The sequence below is a fragment of the Oncorhynchus tshawytscha genome, linkage group LG09 (assembly GCF_018296145.1).
Source record: "Oncorhynchus tshawytscha isolate Ot180627B linkage group LG09, Otsh_v2.0, whole genome shotgun sequence".
NCBI classification, from domain to species: Eukaryota; Metazoa; Chordata; class Actinopteri; order Salmoniformes; family Salmonidae; genus Oncorhynchus; species Oncorhynchus tshawytscha.
The window spans coordinates 51,539,926-51,560,717 of record NC_056437.1 but is presented as its reverse complement, the minus strand read 5'-3'; the positions used below and the strand labels follow the sequence as shown (position 1 = coordinate 51,560,717).

The 20,792-nt window shown below is 41.7% G+C and overlaps 1 protein-coding gene across 4 annotated transcripts in view; it reads left to right on the top strand.

Moving 5' to 3' along the window:
- The first annotated feature begins 344 nt into the window (after positions 1-344).
- fnip1 (folliculin interacting protein 1) overlaps positions 345-20,792 on the top strand; it is a 35,162-nt gene continuing 14,714 nt past the window's right edge. For 2 of the 4 annotated variants that reach the window (XM_024432213.2, XM_024432211.2), the window contains exons 1-3: positions 1,844-2,043; positions 16,688-16,817; positions 19,554-19,700. In XM_024432213.2, coding sequence (XP_024287981.1) covers positions 1,955-2,043; positions 16,688-16,817; positions 19,554-19,700 — 366 coding nt within the window. In that variant the 5' untranslated portion in view covers positions 1,844-1,954. Of the gene's footprint in view, positions 477-567; positions 633-1,058; positions 1,146-1,843; positions 2,044-12,003; positions 12,240-16,687; positions 16,818-19,553; positions 19,701-20,792 lie in introns of those variants that run through there. The other 2 variants (XM_042327038.1, XM_024432212.2) reach the window with 2 other exon arrangements.

Sequence of the window (20,792 nt, the reverse complement as noted above, 5' to 3'; positions counted from 1 at the left end):
TCAGTGGCATTTAAAGAGAAATTGTTTCATTCTCAAGAGAAATTGTGAATCGTCTGAAAAAGAGACTCTGAGTATCAAGGGGCTTTTCCTGGTTGAATAAAGGTTAATAAATAAAAAAACACACACACAAAAATAGTGTATGAATGTTAGCAATGAAATCTTTCTCTCAAAGTCAGTGATGATTAGACCCAGGAAGATCAAATGCAGGAAGAGAGTAACATTCAGTGACTCTGTTACCACTGAGAAGATGGTGGTGAACAATGTGAGCCTGTCAGTGGCCACATGGCCAGTGAAATCACTGAGAGGACCGGAAACACAGGGGGCGACAGAGAGACGTCTGCCCCTGAAGAAGCCCCACAAGTCCAGAAAAGACCCACACAACACTCCCCGGAGCAAACCAAGTTCTTTGACTTTGCAGACGAGAAAGAAAAGGACACTTCTGTCAAAAATTGTGGCAGAGGTACTCCTCCCCGAGGGTAAGCATTCTCTCTGAATGGTCAATCTGGATGAGTCGCTGTCATAGAATGTTGTTTGACTGACCATGGGCCTGGTAATTTTCGCCACCAGATGACATTCACCAATGTTGGTGTACCTTCGACAGATGCATTTGAAGATGAGGATGAAGCTGTTTGGTATGCTCACAATTTCTACACAGGATGACGTCTTGCAGATTTTTGTAAAACAAACTGTAAATTCCACGTCCTCGGTCTCTTGTTTGCCCTGCACTGAAATGTCTTGAAGAAATATGTCATTACTCAAAATGTCCATTAGAGGTCATGCCTTTCTCATGAGACCTTTCATCATGTCCTTTCAAGCATTTCCATGAGTAGGGCCAGGTGCTTTTCCTGACTATTTTGACTGGACCAGGAAAAACTTGTCTCTATTTATTGGCTGTAAATTGGGCTCAAATTGGGCTCAATTCCTGCCACCCTATCCATGAAACATACTGTTTTGTTATAATAATTTATAGTGATGGTTATTGAGTATGATTAATCTGCTGCTACATCTGTTAATCTTCTATTGTTTTTATTGAATATTGTGCTTTATTCACTCTGCAGTTCCAGAACCAGCTGTGCAAGGTGTGCCGGTTCCACCCCACCAGGAAGGAAAGCTACCACAACTTGTTAAAGCTGTCATCAATCGAGGTGAGAAAGCAAACAAACCACATTGGCTGAAGCTCTTATATAACCTTCTTTTACCTGTCATTTTCACAACACATTCATCTCACAAGGCCCTGTAACCATGTTTTGAAATAGTTTTGCAAACTTGTAATTCAATACACAATTGTAAAAGATATACAACACTAATAAAAAGGCAGTTTGTACATTTGTTTAATTATTTATTTTAGGACAATTCTGTAAAAAAAAAAAAAGAGAGAATGTTTTCACAGTCCATGTACAGGTTGTCTGTTTGTTTAAAAAATAATAATAATAAAAAATAAACATGTCTGAAATTCTGTTGCTGTAATACATTATGTACATTGATATTACCACCCTGTTGGAGAAGAGCTGGTATTTGAGCTATTTGACATGTGACATACAGTATGTTTCAGGCTAGGAATTGAATATGAACCATATTTAACTTGTCAAAATATGTAATCTTCTACGGTGTCCTGGCCTGGGATATATATATGGATTCTTTATTATGTTTTAGGAGTTTTTAATGTACATTTTATTTCGTATCTCGACCAGATGGTAACTTTAAGCCAAAACATCAACACAGCATTTCTATTGACCACGTGGTGCTTGTCCAAAAATATCAGCCAATCAAGTATTTTCGACAAGGAGCAGTGGATCATCGTCCAATCACAAACATGTAGTGGGTTTCCAAGCAGCTCGTGTGACTAATGCTTGTCATATGACTCCGACACAAATGGAATTAGTTTCAAGGAACTAGCGTTGCTCTTGGATTTAAAAGAAAGCGAGACGTTCTGTACCTAAATATTTGGTACAAAATGCCTCCAACTCTTTTCCATAAACTTTTTAATAAAAGAAATGCCTTTTCGCCTCCCCCAAGATGCAACAAAGAGGATCCCGCGTTCAGGTACGTGCGCATGCTATCCATAATAAACTAGCTAGCTAACGTCAGTTGAGCAGCTCATCTTGTGAAAGAGGTGAGCAGAAGGTCCGGAGCACTGTGTTAGGATACTGCTATGCAATCGGTATTAGTGTAACTAATGTCTGATGACAGCAGCTGAATGCGGCCCTTATTGTTGCCACCGGCTAGCTAACGTTAACCCACCCTGTGAACTCGCTCGGGGAACATGTTGGGTCTTGGTAGGAAATAAGGCTATACCGCCACTCTAGGTGGAAATTACTTGAAGACGTTTCGGTAACACGAGCAAGTGTTAACTTCTAATGCTAATGTTACTCATTTAGGCTGGATAGGGTGTTCATAATTGGGGTGTGTTACCTTGGATTAAATTGTCGATTTTTAGAATTATTAAATATTCATAACTAGCTTGCTACAATTCTAGATTATTATCAACACTCGGTGCAATGTACAACGGCGCTGCAGACATGCTACTGTACCTGTGTGTGTGTATATATATAAATCATTGTACAGTAGCAGGCATTGAGATGTGGTCACAAGCCAGCCAGTCAACCAGGGACAGTATGTGCTCTGTGCACGTGACTGTTCAATGGGCCTATGACAAATGGATGACTGGCAAGCTGAAGCTGCTCTGTGAAGGCGCAGAAAATACTACATTAGTTGTGCTATAGTTTCTCTGATTACTATGAAATTACAAAACGTTTGATATTTATCTTCTGTTACTGTGCATTGGGATATCCTTTTATACATTCTTTAAAAATATAGATTTTATGAATTATAGGCCTATCATTTTAAGAGATGTCAATGAATTCAGGTGGATTCCATTTATATCTGTCACTCATGAGAACCCATGATACTAAATACCCTCCCCTATATGTGTCAAATCCACATTCATAAAGATGTCCAGGCTGAGAGAGAGATGCAGGGGAGATCATTTCGCACAGGCCCCCATCGTGGCATGGGTTACTATTCCCTTTCTGGCCTGCAAATAAATGTACTTAAGTGCACCCAGGCTTCATTCATCAGAAATGCGGGACTGATAGTTCACTTTAACACACACACTCAAGCACTTTGGTGTCTCCTACTACAAAATTATTGATTTGCTTATCTGACAGTAAAACGACTCAGATACTGACACTGGACTGACTAAGAATACCAGGCAGGGCAGCAGGTTGGTTGACCCTCTGAGGAAAACCCTTAACAGAGCTCATATTACCCTGACTCCTTGGCTACGTTTGACCAAGGGCAGTATACTGTATATCGCTGAGAGATACCTGCCAAAGGCTTTGTTTGCTTCCCAGCCTGCCCCGAATGCAAACGGCTTCCTTCCTGTACCACAGAACAACACACACAGCCTTGAGTCAGAACTCAAAACACACTGCTCCTTCCCCAGTCAGAAGGTATTCACACCCCTTTTACCTTTTCCACATGTTGTGTTACAGCCTGAATTTAAAATTGATTAAATTGAGATTGTGTGTCACTGATCTACACACAATACCCCATAATGTCAAAGTGGAATAATGTTTTTTTTTTTCTTTTATTCTCCAATTAATGAAAAGAAATGTCTTGAGTCAAGTGTTCAACCCATTTGTTATGGCAAGCCTAAATCAGTTCAGGAGTAATAATCTGCTTAACAAGTCACATAAGTTGCGTGGACTCACTCTGTGCAATAATAGCGTTTAACACAATTATTGAATGACTACCTCATCTCTGTACCCCACACATTCAATTATCTGTAAGGTCGCAGTCGATCAGTGAATTTCAAACACAGATTCAACCAGAAAGACCAGGTAGGTTTTCCAATGGCTCGCAAAGAAGGGCACCTATTGGTAGATGGGTAAAAAAATGTTTTTTAAAAATACAGACATTCAATATCCCTTTGAACATGGTGAAGTTATTCATTACACTTGGATGGTGTATCAATACACCCAGTCACTACAAAGATACAGGCGTCCTTCCTAACTCAGTTGCTGGAGAGGAAGGAAAACACTCAGGGATTTCACCATGATGCCAATGGTGACTTTAACCGCTCCGGGATATGTGGGACGCCCACCTGGCCAAAAGCCAGAGAAAATGCAGAGTGCCAAATTCAAATAAATGACTATAAAAATCAAACTTTCATGAAATCACACATGTATGATACCAAATTAAAGCTACACGTGTTGTGAATCCAGCCAACATGTCAGATTTCAAAAAGTATTTTTGTTAGAAAGCAAACAATGCTATTATTTGAGGGTAGCACCTCCGTAAACAAAGAGGGAAAACATATTTCAACCATGCAGGCGCTACACAAAACGCAGAAATAAAAATATAAATCATGCCTTTGATGAGCTTCTTTTGTTGGCACTCCAATATGTCCCATAAACATCACAAATGGTCCTTTTGTTCGATTTAATTCCGTCGATATATATCCAAAATGTCCATTTATTTGGCGCGTTTGATCCAGAAAAATACTGGTTCCAACTTGCGCAATGTGACTACAAAATATCTCAAAAGTTACCTGTAAACTTTGCCAAAACATTTCAAACTACTTTTGTAATACAACTTTAGGTATCTTTTTAAAGTAAATAATCGATCAAATTGAAGACTGGATGATCTGTGTTCAATACAGGAAGAAAACAAACTGACGCCAACTTTCTGGTCACGCCCCTCTTATCTAACAGTACACTTGAAGTGACCCTCGTTATGAACAGGGCTACTTCTTCATTACACAAAGGAAAAACCTCAACCAATTTCTAAAGACTGGTAACATCCAGTGGAAGCGGTAGGAACTGCAAGAAGGTCCCTTAGAAATCTGGATTCCCAATGAAAACCAATTGAAAAGAGAGTGACCTAAAAAAAAATCTGACCGTTTTGTCCTCGGGGTTTCGCCTGCTACGTAAGTTCTCTTATACTCACAGACATGATTCAAACAGTTTTAGAAACTTCAAAGTGTTTTCTATCCAAATCTACTAATAATATGCATATCTTATCTTCTGGGGATGAGTAGCAGGCAGTTGAATTTGGGCATGCATTTCTTCCGGATTTGAAAATACTGCCCCCTATCACCAAGAAGTTAAAACAGTTACAGAGTTGAATGACTTTGATAGGAAAAAACTGAGGATGGATCAACATTGTATTTACTCCACAATACTCAACGAAATGACAGAGTGAAAAGAAGGAAGCCTGTACAGAATAAAAAAATATTCCAAAACATGCATCCTGTTTGCAAAAAGGCACTAAAGTAAAATTGCAGTGAAGAAATGAACTTCATGTCCTGAATACAAAGCATTATGTTCGGGGCAACACAACACATCACGAAGTGCTACACTTCATATTTTCAAGCATGTTGGTGTGGCTGCCCCATGTAAAAAAAATAATTTAAAAAAACTAAAAAAACAAACGAACAAAAAACATTTGGTGAAAACCTGGTTGCTCATAACCAAATAATGTTGTTGACTCGCCATTTACTAATTGGCCAAAGCATAAATTAGAGAAAAAACACTCCGTTCTAGTGATGCACTGATATGACATTTTTGGCTGATACCGATATCTGATATTTTCCTTGCCAAAAACAAACAAACGGATATCCGATATTTACAATTTTAGCGGCCTTTTAAGCATTCCGGTACAGTTAAATAGTTAACACACACACATGGACGCTGCGGTCTAAGGCACTGTATCTCAGTGCAAGAGGCATCACTACAGTCCCTGGTTTGAATCCAGGCTGTATCACATCCGGCCATGATTGACCTAGCGTCTTCCTGGCCATCATTGTAAATAAAAATGTGTTGTTAACTGACTTGCCTAGTTAAATTAAGGTTACACACACCACTCTGACCAAAAAGTTATTTTGTTGGCATTTATGTATGTTCCCATTACCAGTTAAAACATAATAATAACCTATTTCTTTCATTTACTTGCTGTGCTGATTAGAGGTCAACAGATTATTTATTTTTCAACGCCGATACCGATTATTGGAGGACCAAAAAGGCCGATTTAATCGGCCGTTTTTTATTTGTAATAATGACAATTACAACAATACTGAATGAACATGTATTTTAACTTAATATAATGCATCAATAAAATCAATTTAGCCTCAAGTAAATAATGAAACATGTTCAATTTGGTTTAAATAACGCAATAACAAAGTGTTGGAGAAGAAAGTAAAAGTGCAATATGTGCTAACGTTTCAGTTCCTTGCTCAGAACATGAGAACATATGAAAGCTGGTGGTTCCTTTTAACATGAGTCTTCAATATTCCCAGGTAAGAAGTTTTAGGTTGTATTTATTATAGGACTATTTCCCTCTATACCATTTGTATTTCATTAACCTTTGACAATTGGATGTTCTTATAGGCACTTTAGTATTGCCAGTGTAACAGTATAGCTTCCGTCCCTCTCCTCGCTCCTCCCTGGGCACGAACCAGCAACACAACGACAACAGCCACCCTCGAAGCAGCGTTACCCATGCAGAGCAAGGGGAACAACTACTAGAATGCTCAGAGCGAGTGACGTTTGAAACTCTTAGCGTGAGCTAACTAGCTAGCCATTTCACTTCGGTTACACCAGCCTCATCTCGGGAGTTGATAGGCTTGAAGTCATAAACAGCGCAATGCTTGACGCACAACGAAGAGCTGCTGGCAAAATGCACGAAAGTGCTGTTTCAATGAATCTTTACGGGCCTGCTTCTGCCTACCACCGCTCAGTCAGATACTTAGATACCTGTATGCTTGTATGCTCAGTCAGATTATATGCAACGCAGGACACGCTAGATAATATCTAGTAATATCATCAACCATGTGTAGTTAACTAGTGATTATGATTGTTTTTTATAAGTTCAAGTGCTAGCTAGCAACTTACCTTGGCTTACTTCATTCACGTAACAGGCAGTCTCCTTGTGGAGTGCAACGAGAGAGAGGCAGGTCGGTATTGCGTTGGACTAGTTAACTGTAAGGTTGCAAGATTGGATCCCCTGAGCTGACAAGTTATAAATCTGTCGTTCTGCCCCTGAACAAGGCAGTTAACCCACTGTTCCTAGGCCGTCATTGAAAATAAGAATGTGTTCTTAACTGAATTGCCTAGTTAAATAAAGGTATATAAAACATTTAAAAAATCGGCTCCCAAAAATACAAATTTCCGATTATGAAAACTTGAAATCGGCCCTAATTAATCTGCCATTCCGATTAATCGGTCGGCCTCTAGTGCTGATTCATTTGTTTAGTTTCATTCTCAACCAGCATTTCTATGGAATACCGTTCAGGTCTTTGCGTGTCAAAAAAGATACACGTCAAATAACACTTTGATGTGTCAAATAACATGACATCTATTTCAGTAGCTATAGTTAGCTAGCTAACTATATAGCTAGGTGTCATCTAAAATAACCCTAATTTATAAGACAGTTCTTATTTGATTAATTGTGGTCGGACCCATCTATGTGAAGCTAGCCACAATGGTGGACTTTGCAGTTAGTCTTCAAAATAAAAGTATGGCATAATTCTACTATTTGTATTCATTTACATTACTGTCAATGGCATACATTTTATTTTGAAGGCAAACCGCAAATTCCACTATTGTGCCTATTCCTTATTGTGGCTAGCTTCACATCACAACCCGGTGCGGTCGAGCCTTACTAGTCAGATGAAGCTAGCTGGCTGCTTATAACTTTAGCTTTAGGAAACGGGGTTAAGTTGCGGTCATGTACCTACGTTATAGGTATGCATGGTACCTTTGACATTGGGTTTTGCACATCGGGGCGTTAAACTAGACATCCGATGTTGGCAGTTTTAGCTAATATCGGCCGATTCCGATATGTTCACCGATATATCGTGCATCCCTCAGTACACTTGTTTTTGAAGCAAATCGTAAAAAAAAAAAAAAACACTTGAAATTTGCTTAGATAATGACATCATCCTCTTTGGCCAAGATGTGCCCTTATGTGGTTAGTCAAGCAGCTTCGTGCACAGAAATGTTTTTCACAAGCCAAAGTCTACACTCTTTCGTCAGTGATTTGTCAACAGTAGCGGTTCTTCAATGAAGTGTTTGTCATTCAATGACACTTTATATGCAACAAAAAAATTACTTGAGAAATACTGCACCAAACATCTTAATGTAAAATTGCACAACCATGATCTCTTCTGCAAAAAGGTGTAAATTCATGACAGATTTCTTAAGTTATCTCCGATTTAATTCGGAATATTTTGAGGAAGTGTAAAGATGGACAAACCGTACAAGGACCGCTTTTCTTGTTTTTCAAGCAAAGGAATATAGTGACAAAGCAAAGGACAGAAACGACTCACACTTGTGAAATGAACAGTCTGCATTTATTGCTGTTATGGTAAAGTGCACTACTAGTTCCATCAGTGTTTCCAAATCCTGAATCTATCCATACTATTTGACTTGGTCCTTCCGGCCTCAGGCAGACTGCCCCAGTGCCCACACATGGAAGCTAATTTGAATATCCATTGGATGAGCTGTCAAAGCAGTTTTCTTATTTACCAGTATACTCCCAAACCACTCTTTCCTAACAGGCCAAGCAGAGGCACAGAGAAAAGCTGTTTTTTAACATCCTTAGTTATATTTTTGGGGAAGGACATCTATTTAATTCATGTTGTAATTAATTATAGGTAATATTTCATAAACATTCTCGAACACTGGACAAATACTTTAAGATGTAGTAGTGGAGTGGTTGAGAGAGGCTAAATCTAGGCTCAAGTTCCCTCTGCACATAGTTTCATAACAGTGTGTGTGTCATGTGCGGGATCATCAATCATAACGTCTGTCACAGTATCACTTCTATTCCCTAGTCAGTCACAACCTGTAAAAGTAGCTGCCAGGTTAGATGAGGGAAAGTCGTTGCTTTAAAAAAAAAAAGTTTTTACATCCAATCTCCTGCTTCCCCGTCTTGAGTTGTGGTTTGGCTACATTGTTTTTATTTTATTTTTATGAATTGGTCTAGTGAGTGTGTTGCATCTCATTAGGCAGGCCAGTAAGACAGCTTGTCGACATGTTCTTCCTATCAGTGCTATTTTAAGTGACCCAAGCGTTCTCAGAACAGCAGGGTCATGGTAAAGATATATATTTTGCGTAAAGGACCCTACCCTGTCTTTGCCTATGGTACTGGCATGGTAAGTACTATTAGTTGCCTATGTCGTAATTAAAAGAGAATAGCCTATTTGTGTGAGATTTAGGCTATCAAATGTAAAGTTATCTAGTCTACTAGGCCTGTTTCTTGAGCTCTTCCATGCTCTCTTAGTTAGCAGCACAATCAAGGTTTCCTCATAAACCACATCAAAGCCTTTGGAAAGCTGGTGTTTGAACGGTGTAGGCCTACCAGCATTTATCCTAGATTTTAATATGCAGGCTTAAAAGCGTCCGCATGTTTCCCAGCTGATAACATTTCGGAACTGTTTGTGCGTATATTATGACACATTTTATCTTAATTTGGTCTTCGGCAAGTTTTGTTTGGGGGGGGGGGTTGGTTGTTCATGCACATTATATTTTTTCTCGAGGCAAGCTGAGGTCAGCAGCCGGCTACGTGCCTTCGTCTGTGATTGGTCAACAGTAGGGATTCTTCCATTTTTGTCATTCAACGAAATGTTTTCACGCACTTAATTTTTTTTTTGAAATACAGCACCAAACATTTTTGATGGAAAATTACGCAACTAAGATCTCCTTAACTCAAGAAATGTGTCATTAATTGACTATCTTAGATTTATTTAGACTTTGAGGAAGTTCTCTCAGAATAGTACTGTTGGTCTTTTAAGGGAGTATGCGCGCGCACACTCATTTGTTTTGCCTAGCCGAGTTCAGCAAGGTGCCAGCTGAACTGAAGCATGCTGATGGCTTAACTCCCCTCAGAATTCTAACCCTAACTAAAATACCAACTTTGCCAGAAACCCTTTTTGCTCTTTCTCAGAATTGGCAGTCAGAGCTTGTCCCAAATGGCACCCTATTCCCTATATAGGTCAGTGCACTACTTTTGAACTAGAACCCAATGTGTCCTGGTCAGAGGTAATGCACTACATAGGGAATAGGGTGCTATTTCGGTTGCTGTGAGTCATGGAACTGGGCTTGTGTTATCAGTAATGTTTAAGATTTTACTGAGTTCATATAAGGAAATCAGTCAATTAAAAGAAATTAATCAGGCCCTAATCTATGGGTTTCACATGACTGGGAATACAGATATGGATCTGTTGGTCACAGATGCCTTACAATGGGCCTCAGAATCTCATCACGGTATCTCTGTGCATTCCAATTGCCATCGATTTTAAATGCAATTGTGTTCATTGTCCGTAGCTTATGCCTGACCATACCATAACCCCACTGCCACCATAGGGCACTTTCAATGTTGACATCAACAAACCTCTCACCCACACAATGCCATACATGTGGTCTGTGGTTGAGGTCAGATGGACGTACTGCCAAATTCTATGAAATGATATTGCAGGCGGCTTATGGTAGAGAAAAGAACATTCAATTATCTGCCAACAGCTCTGGGGGACATTCCTGCAGTCAGTATGCCAATTGCACACTCCCACAAAACTTGAGATATCTGTGGAATTGTGGTGTGAAAAAACTGCACATTTTAGTGGCCTTTTATTGTCCCTAGCACAAGGTGCGTCTGTTTAAGGATCATGCTGTTTATCATCAGCTTCTTGATATGCCACACCTATCAGGTGGATTAATTATCTTGGCATAGAGGAAATGCTCATTTAATTAGGGATGTAAACACATTTGTGCACAACATTTGAGAGAAATATGCTTTTGTCAATCATGTTCATGTGTAATGTTACACCATAAACTGATATGACCACTTAAAGGCCTCTCGGAATGTAATCTAGGTCTAGCCTATTTAGTTGAGAGTCCCATATCAGTGATGTATCCCATATCACCTGACTACCTATTTTCTGTACAGTCCGGCAAAACAGAGACACTCAGTATTGTAGGCGCTTTCAGACAGCCATTTCTTGGTCTAGAACTGAATGCCAGAATTAGGCATAGTCCCCTTGCACTCAGCTTGACTTAGAGTAGAATAACTATATTCTCCAGAGATAACGCGGGTTTGGCAATCATGTAACAGCATTCCACAACGTTACAACGTTCTTACATGTGTGATGCAGCATGATCCATTCAGTCATAGACACACAGCCCCTGGGTTTGTGGTTTCCTCTGGCATCCTTTCCATTGGACAATCAGGGGTTGAACTTGGTTTGACGAGAATGTGGATGTGATCCACACACTCATGGATCATGTGACTCATGGAGTAGAATGCAGAAGTGAGCGGTCACCTGGCTGAAACCAAGGAAACACAACAGGTTGTGGGTCAGGTGTCGAAGTGAGTCAGCCGTGGTGGGGACTTGGAGCTTTCAAGCGTCCTTGCATTAGCATCTTGTGGCTTCTCGGGGGCTGTTGAGAGAGATTGGAGAAAGGTTTCCCCCTTCAGCTCCCACTGACCCCTCCCCAGTTCAGACGCAGTCACTTGTGTTTTTAGTTTTAGCAGGGAGGGTATGTGTGTGTGTGTGTTGCCCACAGATCCAGTTGTGTGTGTGTGTGAGAGATGGTGTTTGTGTGTTGGAGTCGGTAAGCAGGTGTCCTCTTTCACCCATAAGAAAGTGTGATTAGGTTATTCTAGCACCCAGCGTCCTAAAGCAGGGTTTCATTTTCAGCCCAGAGTGTTTATAATATAGCCTAGCTGGACTGGTTCACCAGAATGCTTATCTGGAAAAGTACCCTCTGTGTATTCAAAAACAACCCCCATTATCAGACAGAGGAAAAGCGTCACAGCTTAGGTTGATTGTTTATGTAACATGCATGTTCACCCCACTTGGCTGCCCACCACACACACACACACACACACACACACACACACAGTGTCCCAATGGCCTCTGCAGCGTGTGCCTTTCTGATGGGAGGGAGGGCTGTTTTGCAGTCACAGTGAGGAGGACATATTATTCCCTGTGAAGACCTCCAGTGGATGGCTGTGCCTGTCACTTTCTTTAGTTTCAGAGGGTGACTAGACTCCCGCCCAGTGGGCAGCGGCAGTGCCGGGATGCCTTTGTCCAGGCGCTGTCCAGCACAGCGCAAAGATCACCTGACAGTCTCATGTTGTTGTGTGAATTTAGTTCAGCGCTATTCTTAGCCACGCAGTGGATGAGAGGGCAAGGAGAGGGCCGGGGGAAAGACTGGCAGATGCACAATGATGCCCAGGTACCTAGTAATATTTCAAACGGCTTGCTGCTTGTGTGCATGATTATTGCCAGGTGTTTGTGATAGTGTTCAGGATTTGACCGTGTTGGATTTGAATGTGGTTAGAATACCTAACTCAAGGTTACTTTCAGCTTCACAGAGAGAGCTGCAGCTGTGTGTCGCGGTGCTTGAATCTACTTGTTTTTACGTGGCGCAAGGCTATATATTTTCACTATAATTGGGGTGACAATGTGCTGCTGTGTTATGTAATGTGGTGATTAGTGCTCTGACAGCTTGCAGTTGCTTCTCGATTTGGAACCAGTGTGGATGCAGTGTTTACCGCCTTTCAGTCAAAGGCTTGTCCGTCTTCTGTAATTTTTAGGGAGTTTACTTTGGCACTGCAGGGCTCCGACTCACACAATGCTTCTTTGTAGATTGTATGCTCTGATTGATACAGCTGAGCTATAAGCAAATTGTTGTTGTTATTACAAATGCCCTAGTCTAAATGGTACATTTGAAACATTCATAGACTGAGGGATAGAGAAACACATTAAGAGGTGGATACTGCAAGGAAATTAATATGATGTTTATAGGCCTTTTTTTGTAGCCTATTTTATAGGCTCAGTCTGAATTGAGGTCAGCACTGTGCTGCTGTATGTAACAGTCTTGTGTGCTGCTGCTTTTATGAATGGCTCATAATAGCCAACTGTCACAGGGTCTGTTTCCTTGTTTCTCCCCGCTCGCTTTCTGTCCCTGGTTGATGGACACAAAGTTCTTAAAACTGCTCCACATTCTCTCGTCTGCTGACTTCTGTTCTGATAAGATGGAGAGCTGCGTTGTCTGTTATCCTCTGCTGAAATGATTTGCCAAGCTCATATTATGTTTTGTACTCCCTTCTGTTTGTTAGGCTGAATGAATCCTATTACTAGCTTTAGCTAGGCCTAGTCTATATGTAAATGTATCATGCTAAGGAATAATGCCATGGTCCTTAAAACATATTGACGGGCTCTAGGCCTGCGCTACTGTCATTTGATCCAATCATTTAGTCCAATTATAGGACACTTCCGTTCACCTACTAACAAATTGACACTTCTCAACTACACGACAACTCACGAAGGAGAGAGGACCGACTTTTGCCCCAATGAGAAAAGTGAATGCCTCATGGATAACTCAGAGCCAACATCATTGATGACTTGGTTGTCTGAGGGGAATTGGATGTTTCTGAACAGAATATATAGGCTAGCTATGGAGAGCCTGGGGTGTAACAGGCTGTTTGCATCCCAAATGACATCCTAATCCCTATAGAGTGCACTACTTTTGTGGAACAAGTAGTGCCCTATGTAGCGAATAGGGTGCCGTTTGGGACAAAAGCGCATTAACTTTGACTAGTCTGCTCTTTCCTGCACTCTACAATGGGTAGGGGAGTATTCTTGGCCTGCCATGGAATGCTGATTCCCGCCAGGGTAGGCCTTCCTTTCAAAATGGACAACTTTTGCACTCCTGAATGAGTCCAAGGATTATTACTTTATAGGATTCGTATACCATCACCTCATTCGCTTTCAAGGTTTATTTTCTTGAATGTTGTTTTTCGTTTAGCCGACCTCTTCGATTACTACTGTCATTGAGTGAAGGTCTGATGGGCACATAAAGGGAATATTGTACTCTGACTTAGAAATTATTGTGAGGACCCTGATAAGGAATCTATTTCAATGATAGATGTTATGTTAGGCCGATGTGATACGAGCTAGGCTTGGGCAGTATCCAGTGTCATACTTTCCTACCGACCGTGTACCATACTGGGATAATATTAATATTGGCGCTGAACACAAGGGGCACTGTTTTCAACCCCACCGAGGCTCTAATCCGAAGGTTATCAATGCTAACAAGTACATGTAAAATCCCGGAGAGAATGCTAACTAAATTCAGACAAAGGCCTTGCAAACATTGTATCGTTTCTGACCTAAACTATACAAGTAACTAAAAAATGCTACTCAAAGTTTGCTGCACATACAAAACAAATATTAAACAGTATTAAATATTAAACAGTTAGTCCAGGAGGGGATTCTCTGCTGTTACCAAGCAAAACTTGATTTTGGAAGTACTGTAGCTAACCACTTAGCTAGATAGCCATATAGCCATACAATTCCATACTGTAACTAGATCATCTGGTGCGTGCAGCACAACAGTGGGTGACAAACAAGGCTCCTGTCTTTCGTCATCGTGTGCTTGTAAACAAACACCACGTGAGGATTTACCTGGGGACTGCAGGTAGCCTTCTAATAAAAAATTGTGACAGGTGAAATTAAGAACACAATCTTCTTTATCTTCTGAGGTACTGCACAAGTTGACTGCAAGTATTTACTTAACAAGTATCTGTAAATGTTCAAATGTATTAAACTTCAAAGATGGTATTGAAAAAACATCCGGTGGCTTTTTCCCAAATCCCCCGGTTGTGTGTCCGTGTGTGTCCGTGTGTGCGCAGTAGAGGTCGACCGATTTAATAGGAATGGCCGATTTAATTAGGGCCGATTTCAAGTTTTCATTACAATCGGAAATTTTGGGGCGCCGATTTGCCGATCTTTAGAATAACTTTTTATTTTTATACCTTTTATTTAACTAGGCAAGTCAGTTAAGAACACATTCTTATTTTCAATGACGGCCTAGGAACAGTGGGTTAACTGCCTTGTTCAGGGGCAGAAAGACAGATTTTCATCTTGTCAGCTCGGGGGATCCAATCTGGCAAACTTAGTTATCTAGTCCAACGCAATAACGACCTGCCTCTCTCTCTTTGCACTCCACAAGGAGACTGCCTGTTACGTGAATGCAGTAAGCCAAGGTAAGTTGCTAGCTAGCACTTGAACTTATCTTATAAAAAACAATCAATCATAATCACTAGGTAACTACACATGGTTGATGATATTAGTAGATATTATCTAGCGTGTCCTGCGTTGCATATAATCTGACAGATACTTGTATGCTCAAAGTATCTGACTGAGCTGTGGTAGGCAGAAGCAGGCACGTAAACATGCATTCAAACAGCACTTTCGTGCGTTTTGCCAGCAGCTCTTCATTGTGCGTCAAGCATTGCGCTGTTTATGACTTCAAACCTATCAACTCCCGAGATGAGGCTGGTGTAACCGAAGTGAAATGGCTAGCTCGTTAGCGCGCGCTACTAGTGTTTCAAACGTCACTCGCTCTGTGCCTGTGGTTGTTTCCCTTGCTCTGCATGGGTAATGCTGCTTCGAGGGTGGCTGTTGTCGTTGTGTTGCTGGTTCGAGCCCAGGGAGGAGCAAGGAGAGGGACTGAAGCTATACTGTTACACTGGCAATACTAAAGTACCTATAGGAACATCCAATAGTCAAAGGTTAATGAAATACAAATTGTATAGAGGGAAATAGTCCTATAATAACTACAACCTAAAACTTAAAACGGTATTATCTTAATTTAAAATAAGTGTTCATTCAGTATTGTTGTAATTGTCATTATTACAAATAAATCAAATTAAAAACCGTCCGATTAATCGGTATCAGCTTTTTTGGTCCTCCAATAATTGGTATCGGCGTTGAAAAATCATAATCGGTCGACATCTAATATACAGTGTACCACCCAAGCCCCTAATAAATTATCAAACGACTTGAGATGAGCAATGGATAATTTGATTTAAAGTTCCTTTAGATTAGAGGCTTAGAGACTGACACCAGTGTTTTGGTAAACCGCGCGTCACACAACACACACGTACTTAGCCCAGACCAGTACACATCCCAGGTCCTGATGGACCACAGTAATGCAGAGAACATAAATACCAGTGGGCTGTGACTTGGGGTATTGACAGGGAGCTAGGACAGCTAAGCCCCCTCACCCCTCCTCAAAACAGTGGCATTTAAGAGGACCCCTCACAGACTCTCCAATAAACAGCTAGAAATAGGCCTATCCACTCCGTTTCCCATCCCTCAGATTTGAGAAAAATCCTCCTCTGTCTCGTCGGTCTGTCCAGCACTCTTTTTTTATTTTTTTTATTTTTATTTTTACGGCCCTCCAAACCAAGCAGGCCCTGTGGTGGAGGCTGGGAGGTGGCCATAGCTGGCTCTGCTCCCAATCAGGCAGGCGGCAGAATGAGGGGAGGAATGACAACAATGGCACGACAGGCAGGCCCACCGACCGAAAGGGCTGACCGCTTAAGAGGACTTATTAACCAACTGTCAGTCCATCACTGTGAACCTGTTTTTTACTTTTTATTATAACTTCTCCTTTTATTTGATGGCATTTACCTGGGCCATTATGGACCTCTGCTTGGTTCTGGTATTCTGACTGGGTGAAGACAGGTCTGACTGGGGAATGTCTGTCTTTACACACTGCTGATATTTTGGGCGTCAGTTTGATAGTTTGATTAACAGGTCTACATTCATTGCTAGTAGTGCCAGCATGGTCATATGCTTCATGCTTGTCCCTCTCTCGCTCTCTCTCTCTAGCTGGTCATCCCCACAGCTGGACCCTAGCCAGATCAGATTGATAGTGTACCAAGACTGTGAGCGACGGGGGAGAAATGTCCTCTTCGACTCCAGTGCCAAAAAGAGGAGTGCAGAGGAAGCCCCTGCCTCGGTGAGTGACACTTTGGTGAGGGATATGGGGGGTTGTGTGTCTGTCTTGTCTGGGGAAGGTGTTTTATGAGGCTGTACACCATAGCGTGGGGGAAATGGGTAGTGCTGTCTAAAGCTCCTGTGGCTGTATTAGAGAGGGCTTGACCGGTTTGAACTGGACCTCTTATCTCCAATAATAATAGCATCAGCTGACACCCGCCACCGATGTGTAAACATTCCTCCAGACTCACATGACCACAGTCTCTGACTCTCTCTCACACATCTTCAGCCCTTTTGGCATTGCACTGTCATGGGTTGCTGCAATGTACTTTGGTGTTGACAACACCCCAACCGCTTGACCTGTATCACCCTTGTGTCCAAATAGAACATGTGTATTTACTTTAACAACCTATTGTAAATGTTTGCATCAAAAAGCAATATGAGTTTATTGAATAAGGACCACAATTAGCTAGGCCTGTCTATGCAACAAGTGTGGGTACTATGTTAGTCATTGCCTTTCAATGCATTCTGCAGCATGATTAAGGTTTAGTTCGCTCCTGTGTGACCCCTGTCACATGATGGTTTTTTGCCTGAGGATATTGTTTCTCCCTAGAGAGGTGGAGAGCAAGTTAGAGTGAGCAAGTTGGCTTGAGAGCTAGAGAGGGAGGGGGGAGGAGCAATGAGGTTGTACAGCTACAAAGAGGGTGAGCAGTGAGTGAGCGCGAGAGGGGGAGGGTGCTGCAGAGAGGGAGGGGGAGCAAGAGAGCGAGGGAGGGAGAGCGAGCAAGAGTGCGGTTGCAGCTCCAGCTCACGAGTTCCTGAGGAAGTCATATGACAGGCACTCGCATGTACCAAGCCTTTGTTTACTCTATCAGGGCGTGGCGAGACATTTGTTTGATGTGAGCCATTACTAAAGCAAAGCAACACACGCAGTCCAGTATAATAAGGTGCCATTCTCTGCAGACAAATTAAGTCACATCACATGGGGGGATAAGATTTGTGTTTTAATCTGAATGGATTTAAGACCAACAGAAATAACTTTGAATGCTCTGACATCAATCTCATTTTGTGAGACACAGAAAGCCTCTATGTTGGTTGTGTTTGCGTAGAAATACAAGATAAAGCTTTGATAAAGGCTTGATTTTTTTTAAAAACATTTTATTATTTACATTTAACGTCACTAACACTATTTGGTTTCTTAGGAAATTCCTCAATGCACTGCATTTGTTATTATCATTATTTAAGCAATGTATGCTTGCACTGCACAAAACAGAAACACAAGCATTCACTGTGAAAGTTGATACGTGTAGTCCATTCATATATAATAGTTCATGCGTAGCACTTCGTTCATTTTATCGAATCGGTTATTGTTGACTAAAAAAGTAATATGTGAAGTCAGCCAATATTTATTGTGTTTTGTTGAAAATCTGTAGGCCTATGTCGGTCACTTAAATTCTGGTAAAACATCAATCATTCAAACATGAACAGAAGAACATTTTTGTTGCTCTACACGCATATCTTTTGGGGGAAAGTTTGTTCCGCTAAACTATTGAATTCCATCCAGGTATGTGTAATTATACTGTCAGACAATTCCTATAAATGTGCCCTCTGTGCAAAAGATATCCAGCGTTTATGTTTAAAGATCAGTCAGACGCTCATCAAACCTAGGACAGAGGCAATATGCTTCTTATTTATGTGATAGGCCATGACAAATACTAGTGTTTTTTTTGGGGGTGGGGGAGGGGGTGTGTGTATGTGAGAAACTCCAAGGACCAGGGCCTTATTCTACAATACTACTACATACATTACCAAAAGTATGTGGACACCTGCTCAAACATCTCATTCCAAAGTCATGGCCATTAATATGGAGTTGGTCCCAACCTTTGCTGCTATAACAGCCTTCAACCTTCAGGGAATGCTTTCCACTAGATGTTGGAACATTGCTGCGGGGACTTGCTTCCATTCAGCCACGAGCATTAGTGAGGTCAGGCACTGATGTTGGGCGATTAGGCCTGGCTCGCAGTTGGCGTTCTAATTCATCCCAAAGGTGTTTGATGGGTTTGACGTCAGGTCTCTGTGCAGGCCAGTCATTTCATTATGGCCCTCGCTTTGTGCAAAGGGGCATTGTCATGCTGAAGCAGGAAAATCACTTCACTTGAACTAAGGGGCCGGAACCATGAAAAACAGCCCGGACCATTATTCCTCCACCAAACTTTACAGTTGACATTGGGGAAGATGGCGTTCCCCTGCCATCTGCCAACCCAGATTCGTCCATCGAACTACCAGATGGTGATGCGCGATTCATCACTCCAGAGAACGCGTTTTCACTGCTCCAGACTCCAATGGCGGCAAACTTTACACCACTCCAGCCGACGCTTGGCATTGCGCATGGTGATCTTAGGCTTTTGTTCGGCTGCACGGCCATGAAACCCCATTTCATGATGCTCCCGCCGAACAGTTATTGTGCTGACGTTGCTTCCAGAGGCAATTCCGAACTCGGTAGTGAGCGTTGCAATCGTGGACAGATGATTTTTACACGCTTCAGCACTCGGCGGTCATGTTCTGTGAGCTTGTGTGGCCTGCCATGTTGCGGCTGAGCCGTTGTTCCTAGACGTTTCCGTAAGCAACAGGTGTGGCTGAAATAGCCGTATCCACTAATTTGAAGAGGTGTCCACATAATGGTGTGTGTGTGTGTGTGTGTGTGTGTGTGTGTGTGTGTGTGTGTCTATATATAATTTGTTTGGTCCTCCCCCTGCAGAAGATATGCAGTAGTGAGGCCCAGATGAAGGTGTTTGGGAAGTGCTGCCAGCTGAGGCCTACAGGGGGCAGCTCCAGCTCTCTAGACAGCTCCTCCTCCTGCGCCTCTGAGCCCCGGGAACCCAGGGAACAGGGCCTGCGCTTCCAGGTGAGAACATACTGTTGGATAGAGAGGCGCACTTGGCTCAAGGCCTGTTTTGGCATGCGAAACACCATTGGAAAGGAGATTTAACTCTAGTACATCTCTATGGGTAAGAATGGTCCCTTTGACACCTCACACGCTGTTTGGATAGATGGGCCACAGCTCCTCAAAGCATACCACTGAGAGCTATTTCATGATCAAAAGACACTGGCTTGAACCCTAATAGTTTGACACTTGCCTGGGGCAAGTAAACTGAACAGTCACTCATGGACAGGTGTTTTTTACTTACATACATACATACATACATACATACATACATACATACATACATACATACATACATACATACATACAGTTGAAGTCGGAAGTTTTACATGCACTTAGGTTGGAGTCATTAAAACTAGTTTTTCAACCACTCCACAAATTTCTTGTTAACAAACTATATTTTTGGCAAGTCGGTTAGGACATATACTTTTTGCATGACACAAGTAATTTTTCCAACAATTGTTTTACAGACAGATTATTTCACTTCTAATTCACTGTATCACAATTTCAGTGGGTCAGAAGTTTACATACACTATGTTGACTGTGCCTTTAAACGGCTTGGAAAAATCCAGAAAATGTCATGGATTTAGAAGCTTCTGATAGGCTAATTGACATCATTTGAGTCAATTGGAGGTGTACCTGTGGATGTATTTCAAGGCCTACCTTCAAACTCAGTGCCTCTTTGCTTGACATCATGGGAAAATCAAAAGAAATCAGCCAAGACCTCAGACTAGACCTCCACCAGTCTGGTTCATCCTTGGGAGCAATTTCCAAACGCCTGAAGGTACCATGTTCATCTGTACAAACAATAGTACGCAAGTATAAACACCATCGGACCACGCAGCCGTCATACCGCTCAGGAAGGAGACACATTCTGTCTCCTAGAGATGAAGTACTTTGGTGCGAAAAGTGCAAATCAATCCCAGAACAACAGCAAAGGCCCTTGTGAGATGCTGGAGGAAACCGGTACAAAAGTATCTATATCCACAGTAAAACGAGTCCTATATCGACATAACCTGAAAGGCTGCTCATCAAGGAAGAAGCCACTGCTCC